This window comes from Ursus americanus, chromosome 23 (assembly GCF_024610735.1).
Source record: "Ursus americanus isolate L20-20 chromosome 23, mUrsAme1.1.p, whole genome shotgun sequence".
In the NCBI taxonomy this organism is placed as follows: domain Eukaryota; kingdom Metazoa; phylum Chordata; class Mammalia; order Carnivora; family Ursidae; genus Ursus; species Ursus americanus.
Window position 1 is genome coordinate 2,675,405 of NC_142149.1, and position 10,669 is coordinate 2,686,073.

Below are 10,669 nucleotides of genomic sequence, written 5' to 3' on the forward strand. Positions count from 1 at the left end.
ACACTAACTTTTTCAGCATGAAACTGAAACCATCGACCTCTGCACGCCTGGAGCAAGCTCCGGGTCTGTGAAGGCACCCAACGCAAACACAACTCCCTGGGACAGGGCTCCAGAAACCCTATCTGAAGGGAAACCGCCACTCATTGCGGGCGCAGGCAGCCTCCGAGGGGTGGGGGGAGGGCGGGAGGCGAGGCGGGTCTGGTCCTTCGGCTGCTCGGCTTAGGCTCCCCTCCGGCCTCCAAGGTGGCCCTCGATCCTCCTCCGGCGGCTGGTGCGGGGCCAGGGCAGTCCGGCAGCATCGCCCACGGCAGCCGGCGGATTCCAAGAGGGGGCAGGCGGGGCATGCAGTGCGACCCGGGCCCGGGGCGGAGGGTGGGCTTTCTCTGGGCGGGGAAACCAGACACTTATAGGCGGCTGAGGCCGACTTTATTTTTACTGCCCAAACTGTTGGAAAGTATTTAAGCTTAAACAGAAACAGCTGTATCGCTGGCACCGGCCAACGAAACCATTTGTTACCGGGAATGACTTTTTATGATTAAGGACACGGCCGTCGGCGGCCTCTCGCGGGCGGCCCGCGCGGGTCGGCGGGGCGATCTGGCCGTCGCCAACTCGCTGTTCGTTAAGACAGAACGGCCAGAGATGGGGCTGTTCACCCAGCGCCCACCTTGTAAAGTTTGGGAGCAAGGCCAAAACCTGGAACCCCGCGTTTCCAGGGGCGGGGGCGGGGAGTGAGAGGGAAGGTGGGCTCGGAGCCGCGCCTGTCCCGCTAGCCCAGGACCGCCTCGCGCCCGCCGCCCGCCGCGCACCTAACTTTGGACAGGAGGCCAGTTTTCCGCTCTGGGCTTCCTGTCCTTTCGAGTCAGACTCCTTGGCTCGCCTTCTCTCTCTCTCTTTCTCGTTCTCTCTCTCTCTTTCCCCCTATTCTCCCACCCTATCCCTCGACAAGGGAAATCGCTTCCAGTCAAGTTTATTACCGATGTTTTAACTAAATCGTGGTTTCCAAGGAGTGGGTGCTGTGACTTGCAGCTTGGGCGGTAAGAGAAAAGGGTCGGGGGGAGCTGGGCCTTGCTTTAGGCTGTCACCGCCGCCGCCCCAGCCAAGGGTCACCGCGAGCTGAGCAAAAGCGTCTGTGCGTGCGTGTGTGTGCGCACGCAAGGCATCCGTGGCCCGGTCCTCGCCCCCGGTTCCTGGACCTGCTATCTTCGCCCGTGAGCCCCTGTCCCTCAAGCAGCACTGGACTCCGCGACACCCCCTCCCACTTCCCGCTCGGGGTTCTCTGGCCGAGTGTCTGCTGCGCCCGTCGGGAAGAGCCGTGGACAGGAAGTGCACAGCACAGGCCCCGCAGGTCGCCTGGGCCCTCGGGGAGCGGGACGCCCCCATAGTCACTCGTCCCAACCTCAGCCAAGCTCCAGGCTCTGCCTTGGTGGTCGTGCATGCCCTCCCCCAACACACCCAGACTCCGGGCAAAGGGTTGGGGCTGGCGACGTGCGGGGCCGGGGCCTGGCGGGGACAAGCAGCACGGACTGGCGGCAGGGGCAGGTGGCTGCGGGCATCGCGGACGGCTCCGGGGCTGGAAGAAGGCGCTCGACGTCCCCCGCGGGGTCCTGGGGCGCGGGAAGGCTGGGGCGGGAACAGCGGGTGCCCACTAGGTCTGCATTCGGCTTCCGAGCTGGGAGCGAGCGCTGGAGCCCAGCTCGACTCGCAGGGCCCGGAGGGTGGCCGAGGGCAGGGCTGCGCGACAGGAGACAGAGACACAGGCACATTGATTTGTTAGCGGGATGGGGCTGGCGGTGGTGGGGGAGGCCGTTGTCATGGAGACTGAGGGTCGGGTGTGGGGAAGCGGGGAGCAGGCCAGGAGGGGAGCGGGTCCAGGTCGCGAGGTTGGCTTTCGGGGTACCGGTGCGGCCCGCTGCGCCCCAGCACCTGTGCATTGTGCATTGTGCTGCGCGGGCGGCGGCTTGGGGGGGAGGGGAGGGCGCGACTCCGGGCGGTGGGGGTGGGGCGGCAGGGGTCTGCCGAGGGGGCGGGGCCTGGCTGACACCACCACGGGGGTCCCAGCGAGAGCCCTGGGGGACGCTGAGCACCGGAGAGACAACTTGGTGGCGGGGGAGGGGGCCCCAGCGAGGACAGAGGGTTGACGGCCCCCTCGGCAGCCCCGCAGACTGACAGCGGCCGAGCCCGCCCTCCCCGCTATGTCACTTCCGGCGGCGGCCCCCACCCCCTCGCGCTCTGTCTCTGGAGTAGCCTCGGACTCCGCCCCCTGGCGATTGGAACGCGGGTCACGTAGCAACGCGGGGGAGAAAGGGAGAGGGGCGTGGCCCGGAGCTCGCCCAATCAGCACGCAGGGGCGCAGGCCCCAGCCGCTCCGCTTTAGCAACGTCGTTAGCAACACGTGGGGTCGGAGGAAGCGCGGGGCGGGAGGGGAGGGGGGAGCGGGCGCGCGGGAGGGGGAGGAGAACTGACGTCAGCGGGAGAGTATTATGGTCTGTCGTGCGCTGGCTGCTGCTTTTCTGCTCCTGGAAGCGGCCAAGGGGGGAAGCGGCGAGTCAACATGGAGCTTTCAGCGGTGGGGGAGCGGGTGTTCGCGGCCGAAGCCCTCCTGAAGCGGCGCATACGGAAAGTAGGTACCTCCGGGCCTCGGACCGAGGCTGGCCGAGCCCTCCCCTCCCGGCCTGGGTTCCCTCCCCCTGCTGCAGCCCAGCTTCCCTTCCCCCAGGTCCCAGCAGCGGCCGCGGCCGTGGCGGCGGCGGCGGCGGCTCTGAGCCCAAGCGCCTTCCTTAGACTTGCAGCGATGCACAGATTGCATGGGTGGGGGGCGGGGTGGGGGGGGGTGAATGCCGGTGCATGCACTTTGTGCAGCGTTTCGTGCAGGGGTGGTGCAGCGAGCGCGTGCCTTTCGCGATGGGATTTCGCGCATTCATTCGGTGCATGCATTTTTTGCATGTATTTCTTGTGTCCTCGTCGTGCATTTCTCCCCTTGCACACACACATTTTCCCCTTTGCATCCGCAGGGACGCATGGAATACCTCGTGAAATGGAAGGGCTGGTCGCAGAAGTAAGTAGGTTATATGCAATTCTCAACCCCAGACTGTTGTTCGGGAGGTTTCTTTCTTCCTCTTTTTCCCTTTACGTTGAAATACAACACAATGCAACAAGAAAAGTTAGACACGCGCGCACACACACACACACACACACACCCGCCGCTCTTTCCCTGTTCCCGGGACTGACGCCCACTTCTTCCTGATTCCCTCTAGGTACAGCACATGGGAACCCGAAGAAAACATTCTGGACGCTCGCCTGCTCGCAGCCTTTGAGGAAAGGTACAGGCCCTTTCAAGCCTCAGACTTTCACTTAGGGACACGGGTCCAGCCTGGACTGGAGTCCCACTAGATTCTTTACTCACACACCCCCTTTTCTTTCTCCTTCCTGTCTCTAGGGAACGGGAGATGGAGCTCTATGGCCCCAAAAAGCGAGGACCCAAACCCAAAACCTTCCTCCTCAAGGTAAGATGGCAGTGCCCAGTGGTGGGCAGCAATGTTGGAGTGTGAGTTTTTTGGGAAGGGGTCCCTGAGGCCTTATGGACCTTTGGGGTGTCCACTCATGTTGCTTATTTATAATGTAGGAAGGAGTCCCCAGACAGGCTGTCACCAGGTCAGTGGCAGCGCCAAGGGGTGTCTTGGGGACAGGGGCTGAGCCACACTAGAACTGTGCCCACAGCCATCCCGAATAGACATATAATCCAGTACCAGCAGGCAGTGTGCTTGCTGCAAATGGCTGCTTCCAGACGATTCTCTACCACTTCCCCCAGACTGCTGCCCCTAAGCCCCACCCCCACCCATATAGAAATTCTGAGGCATCAGAGGGTGAAGCAGGGAGGCCCCCCGCTGGGGGAGGAGCCCTGGAGGGTAGTGGGCCTTGCTCTGCTTTTGACATGCCTTCTCTCCTGCAGGCCCAGGCCAAGGCAAAGGCCAAAACCTACGAGTTCCGAAGTGACTCGGCCCGGGGCATCCGGATCCCCTACCCTGGACGCTCCCCCCAGGACCTGGCTTCTACTTCCCGAGCCCGTGAGGGCCTTCGGAACATGGGTCTGTCCCCGCCAGGAAGCAGCAGCAGCACTAGCAGCACCTGCCGAGTGGAGCCCCCTCGGGACCGGGACCGAGAGCGGGAGAGGGAGCGCGAGCGGGAGCGGGAGCGCGAGCGGGAGCGGGGTGCCAGCCGCACGGATGACAAACCCAGCTCACCCGGAGACAGCTCCAAGAAGCGAGGCCCCAAGCCCCGGAAGGAGCTCCTGGACCCCTCGCAGAGGCCCTTGGGAGAAGCCAGTGATGGCCTCGGAGATTACCTCAAGGGCAGGAAGCTGGACGAGGCCCCTTCCGGGGCAGGAAAGTTCCCAGCTGGCCACAGCGTGATCCAGCTGGCCCGGAGGCAGGACTCGGACCTGGCTCAGTGCGGTGTGGCCAGCCCCAGCCCCGCGGAGGCCACAGGGAAGCTGGCCGTGGACACCTTTCCGGCCAGGGTCATAAAGCACAGGGCCACCTTCCTGGAGGCCAGAGGCCAGGGCACCCTGGACCCAGGTGGCCCCCGGGTCCGACATGGCTCAGGCACCCCTGGCTCTGTGGGGGGCTTGTATCGGGACATGGGGGCCCAGGGGGGAAGGCCCTCCCTCATCGCCAGGATCCCAGTGGCCAGAATCCTGGGGGACCCAGAGGAAGAGTCCTGGAGTCCCTCTCTGACCAACCTGGAGAAGGTGGTGGTCACCGACGTGACCTCAAACTTTTTGACCGTCACCATTAAGGAAAGTAACACGGACCAAGGCTTTTTTAAAGAGAAAAGATGAATTGCTGGGTGGGTGATCCCAGGACGAGAGAGCAGGAGAGAGAGTGGGAGCGCAAACTTGGCATAATGCTTTTTATTTCTGGGTGGGAGGCGGCCTTCCGGCTGGTCCTGTCCCTAACTTCACACACCCAGCCCTCTCCATTCCTCCCCCCCTCAGTTTTGGTCGGAAAGATTATCTCTAGAGTTATATTTTCTATTAGATGTAAATATGTTATTTAAGAAAAAATATCTAAATATATATATTTCAACTCTTGAAGTTGTTTTATTTAAACAAGGAAAGAGAGAGAGAGAGAGACTCAGTGTGGTTCAGTTGGGGCAGACGGGCTGAGTCGCCGCCCCTCAGCCACCCGGGGCACTGAGGAGGTTGGGGACTTGGGTACAGGACCTCTGATGGTGTCTGGAGGGACTCAGCCTACCCACCTCACCCCTCCTCCCTTTTCCCACAGCCCCATGGCAGACCCCTGGAACCAAGGCAGGACCCGGATTTTTTCTCTCTTCCCATTGGCCCACCAGACCAACAAAAGATTGGCTCCCCAATCAGAAAAAAAGGGGGTGGGGTCAGTGTGTTTTGCCTTTTTTTTTTTTTTTTTTTTAAGATTGAGAAGTCTGTTGGGGGGGGGAAGTATTCACTTGAATAACTTTTGTGTATGATGTTGAAGGTAAAAAGTTGCAGGTGGGTGGGGAGCAGCCGATCCCTCCAGGACCACATCAGGAAATGCACTTTACGGGAGATAACGTGCGTGTTAGACACGCCGATCAGATCGTGCGCATGTCATGTGGATGAAATCTCCCAGTTCCCTCGATCCCTTTCCTTACTCCACAGAAAGAAAAGAAACCCAGCGAATCTGTTTACATTCCCGAAATGCCAGGATAAATTGGGAGGATCGCATGTCCGTGCCCAGAGTTCGAGACCGTTGTTGTTTTACAGGGAAAGTGTTCGGGGGTGGACTTTCTCCTTTTCGCGTCCTCTAGCCTCGCCAGGAGAAGAGCCAGTGGCCCCCACCTCCCAGGAAGAGTTGGACTAGCCTGCCTCCCTCGGGGAGGGCGGGCCACCGGCTCTCGGCTCTCGGACCGACGCGCGGCCAGACAGGCCCACCCTGCGGGACCCACGGAGGGAGGCGCGGCGGCGGGCGCGGCTGGGCGCGGGGGCTCCGCGCCGAGGCCTGGCCGGGAGTGCGGCGGAGGCTCGGGCCCGGGCAGGATTCGCATCCCCGGCGGCTCCGGCGGGCGAGGGGAAGGAGGGGCGAGGCGAGGTTTTCATCCAAGAATGCGCATCAGAACTTTTGCTTTTTCCTCACCCCCCCTCTTCTTAAAAGCAAAAGCTGTAATTTATAGGCCTTTTCGATTCGCGGAGTGTTCTCTATTTGAACTCGACATTCAAACTCCGCCAAAGGGGGCGGGAGGAGCGGGAGTTGAAAAGAGACGGCCGCGGCGGGGGAGGCCGTGCGCGGCGGCGGGGCCCGGGGCGCCCCCGCGCGCTCCAGGGACGCAGAACGCGCGCCCCTCTTTTGACTCGAAAGCACAAATCTGTCCCCCACCCCCAACACACACACCTCCTTCTTTTCGGGGGCTGATCCTTAGGCCTCCCCGGCCTCCGCCTCCCTTAAAGGGCTAGGAAGATCGGACTGCCCACGGCTTGCCTAGGGAGGGTGTGGGGGCCCTGCGCGCGGGAGGAAGCACAGACTCGGGGCGAGCGAGGCGGGGGGCCGGGCTGGGGGGGAGCTTCTGGATGGGGATACAGGGTGGGAACTCCAGCCTTGTTCTCCTCCGCACTCCCTGTCTCCTCGCCTCCCTCTCTCCTCCAGACTTCTTGCCTTTAAAGAGAGGGGGTAAAAAAAGAGGAAGACGGTATACTACATGATTTTGTTTCTGAATATCGAATTGCGCCTATAAAGAGAAGCCCCTGGAATGGGGATTTTTATCTGCTCACATTTGTAAAACTGGTATTTTAGACTTTGTATAAAGAAGCGCCGTTGACCAAGTGTATCTACTAAAATGTGGACGCTATTTTCAGATGAAGCTTCAATGAAGGGACATGTCTGTTACCCAGTGGAAGGTAACTCGGGGACACGTGTCTACCTGGCTGCCGCCTTCCTTTCTCCCTTCCTCCCTTCCTCCCTTCCTCCCTTCCTCCCTTGGCTCCCACCTCCCTCCCTCGGGGCTAACTCTGCCCCTTCCTTCCGACGTTCTGTGGCCAGCCTGGTTCTGCCCCTGCCGCCCCTCTGTCCGCCGTCTGTCCGTGGCCGTGCGTGTGTGTCTTCTCCGCTCGCTCTTGCGACGCTGACTTGGGGGGTGGGTGGGCAGGGGCCAGGGCCGCGTGGCTAGGAGTCTGCAACCGCGCGGCATGTGCGCGTGTTGAGTTTATTTAATTCTAAGATTTGTACAAATCTCGAATCGATCCCCGCCTCAGCTCAAGAGTGAAGCTTCGGTACCTATCTTCTGCGGTCGTGAATGTCTGTATCCAATACCGCTTTCTACGTGTTTAAATATATACTTTGTAAATAGAGACATGTCTCGGTTTTATTCCTCCCCCCCATCCCAGCAGAGGGAAGACTAGCCCCAGGAGAGAGGACCCTTTCTTCCTGCCTCATTACCCATCCCACCCACCCCCACCCTCGCCCCCATCGGCCAGGGAGGATTCCCCCAGCAAAGGCCCGTCCCCAAATGGGGGAACTTCCCAACTAGGGGAGGGGGAAGAGATGGGCTCCGGAGGGAGTGGGGTATGACTCTCCTTAGCGTCCAGGGGGAAGGTCGTGACTTTCCTCACCTACGGGCTGCACTTCTGTGGGACCCAGGCAGAACTCGGGGACGCCAGGAGGATGGGCACGACCTTTAGGGTCCCCTTTCTTCTAGCGGGGCTCCCCCCTGCGCGCCCCATCCCTAGGCCCGACGGCGCTGGTCCCCGGGGTCCGGGCGCCCCACAGACGCGCGCCCGGCCATTCCCCGTCTGCTTCCTGGTGCTGTCGTGGGACCCGCCCCCCAGACCCACCCAGCCTCGCCAGCGCTCCCCGAAATGCAGCGCCTCGCGCCTATTGATTGAGGAATTGAATTCGCGGGTATTGCTAGGCAACTGGCTGCTCGGAGCCGGCGCAGAGCACGCTGATGTGATTAGTGAACCTGGCGATGCCGCGGCGCAGCCCCGCGCCCCCCGCCCCCCACCAGCCTCTCCGTCCCCGGTCTTCTTGCGGTGTAGAAGCCCCAACGCCGGGCGAGGCGCGGTCGGGGGAGAGCAGAGCGCAGGGTGGGGATGGGGGTTCTTGGCCCTTCCGGGCCGAAGACTTTGCAAGGCGCTGACGTGGGGTGGCATGGGAGAGCCGCCTTCCGGACCCCAAGGCGGCCATGGCATTGTCCCAGTCCCACCCCTGTAGCTCCCCCGCAGACCCTGTCGCGCAGAGAAGCCCTGACCTAGGCGCACTGTCAGAAGGCGAAGGGAGCGGCGTGGGGACGCGTTCGCCCGCGCATCTCCAGTCTTCAGCCAACCGGTTGGGGACCCCGCCCTTGGCGGTGCTCTCCGCGCCTCTTCCCCCAGTTCTGAGAGCCGAGTGGAAGGATCGGGGAGGGAGGGATCCATTGGCCCCGGGGCTCGGAGCAGCGGGTCATGGGCCGTTGAGTGCCCTTCGGACTTGGGGGGCCCACGCCTGCGGCGGGCAGAGTCAGGGGCGGGGATACAGTGGGGTGGCCTGGAGAGGGGAGCCAGGGGCGGCCAGCCCCTGAGCGGTGGCCCAGCTGCTCGGTCGGGACTCCCTCAAGCGACCTTTCCTGGGCGTTTGGGCAGCGGAGTGGACTCGTGTTTAGGAAAATGCGAGGGCGCCGGACTCTGTCCCCTTTTCCCGGTAGGCTGGTCACCATCAACCTCAGCTTTGACCAGGAGCTCCTTGCGCGGTATCCGTTCCCTGGGCAGGTTCTCCAGGAGAGCGACCAGGTGCGGAGGCCTCGGCCCGCGGTGCCGCCTCCGTCCTGGGTCTGCTCCCTGGCGTCCCTAGGGCAGGGTGGCTCCTGTGGGCGCCGCTGGTTGAACTGGAATCTTTATGGATCTTTGGAGCGCGGCGGATCGAATCCATTTTTCTGTCCCTTTGATGCTTACAACGCACCGATCCTAGTCGAGGCCCTGTGCTGTGTGCCAGAGACCCCACGGCGAGAAGGCCGACATCCGGCGCTTTGGGGGCTCATGCTCTGACTTCCTCCTCTCACCAAAAAGTCCTCCAGGCCCAGAGGGGGCCTCGGATCCAGCTGGAGTCTGAGATGGGAGCTGCTCAGTGTTTGGCGGCGCTCCACGGCGTCCAGCCTTGGGAGCCTGGACACGGGGAAGAGGCTGTGGGTTGGGGCCGGGGCTTTCTTCCGGAGACTTCGGAAATGGAGGCTGCCAGGGGCATCTGGGAGCAGTCAGGGTGGGGGTCACGCAATTCGGTTCCCCGGGACAGCTCGGAGCCCGAGGTGGGAAATGTCCCCTGCGCGTCCGAAGAGCCAGAGGCTCGAAGTCCGCGGGTCGCGCGCGCCCTCTAGAGGCGATGGCCTCAGTCCCTCTCCTGCGCCCACCGCCTCCGAGCCTTTGGATTCGCGGAGTGCTTGCGGCCAGTGCATTTCTGGGTCTCTAAAGGAGCCGGGAAAGCCGCATCTCCCCCACCCCAAAACACGCTGCAGTGGGCCAAGGTGGGCGCCCCCTCTGCGCCCTCCCTTGCGGAGAGGCCGTTCAGCCGCCGGGACGCTCATAGCCCTGCTGAACCATCCCGCCAGGCGCCCTTGGGCTGGAGCCCGCAGCGCGGAGCTGAGTCCGGGGGAGGCCGCGGGCCGGGTCGGGCCCCTTGGCAGCCCAGCCCATTCTTCTGGGAAGGCGGTGGATTAGGCCATTAGATCAGCCGCGCAGAAACGAACAGAGGCCGGTGTGGGTCAGGGTCCCGCACCCGTCTGGCGGAGGCTCTAGAGACAGGGGCACCTACGAAAGCCTGGCTTGCGACCGGGGGCAGCGCCGGCTCTCGCTCCGCGTGCCGACTCCTTCCTGGCCATCCCCACCCTTCTTCCTGCAGCTCTGGAAAGCCAGAGGCCGGCAAGACAGGGGTCCTCCCTGCCCACCTTCTCCGAAACAAAACAGCCCCAGCCTTGCCGGCGGGAGTTGCACCCCCAATTCTCCAGCCTTTTCTGGACAGTGGGTTGCATTTCTATTTGTAGGAGAACCTCCTCCCCAAGGAAAACATTCAGGTCTTTGCCCCAACTAGCCTTTCAACTAGTGGCGGCCAACATCCAGGTCCAACTTCTGTCTTCACTTCAAAGGGAGCTTGATTCTCCCTGGAGGCTGAAATGTATGAACAAATTCAGGCTGAGGGTGATGCAAACCTTGAAGGCCCAGGGAAAGTTCTAGAATAGGCAAACCATCTCCTTATTACGAGCTAGGAGTTAGTACAGTAGCACTGGAGACTCCGGAGCTCTGGAGGGCCACAGCCCCTGCCCCGGGGCTTCATAGCCGTGTCCTTTTGAAGTGTTCGCACACGGGGTTCTGTAGCTTTCCAGCGCAGTACCTTTGGGGTTAAAGTATGGCTTTCTGGGAAAGGTCTCAAAGTGAGTTGTCGGGCAGCGTCCGGGTCTCTGCCTATAGATGCCAGAAGCAACACTCACCCCCCCCAGTCATGACGAGAATCCTTTCCAGAGGCGGCCACATCGCCCTTTGTGAACTGCTGGTGTAGGGGGGTCACAGTTATAACCAGCAGCACCCCTTTGCTTAGAAAAAAACACCTGCTTCCACACTCCAGGAAAGGGGCTGACCCTTCCCAAAGCTTCGGACGTGTTGGTCCCACAGTTCAGTCCACATCCAGAGTATTCTGCCTCGAGAAAGCGCAAG

The 10,669-nt window shown here is 62.1% G+C and overlaps 1 protein-coding gene and 1 long non-coding RNA gene across 2 annotated transcripts; one reads left to right on the forward strand and one right to left on the reverse strand.

The window, feature by feature from the left end:
* Positions 1–899: 899 nt before the first annotated feature.
* On the reverse strand, positions 900–4,366 carry LOC148107917 (uncharacterized). The gene is made up of 3 exons (XR_015721227.1): positions 4,242–4,366; positions 3,027–3,124; positions 900–1,731 (listed from the first exon to the last, which is right to left on the reverse strand). It is a non-coding gene; the product is annotated as an uncharacterized LOC148107917 (long non-coding RNA).
* On the forward strand, positions 2,454–6,525 carry CBX8 (chromobox 8). Its single transcript, XM_045814280.2, has 5 exons — positions 2,454–2,620; positions 3,012–3,055; positions 3,255–3,320; positions 3,437–3,503; positions 3,950–6,525. Exons 1-5 carry the CDS (start codon positions 2,552–2,554, stop codon positions 4,835–4,837), a joined length of 1,134 nt encoding a protein of 377 aa, XP_045670236.2. The 5' UTR covers positions 2,454–2,551; the 3' UTR covers positions 4,838–6,525.
* Positions 6,526–10,669: the final 4,144 nt, after the last annotated feature.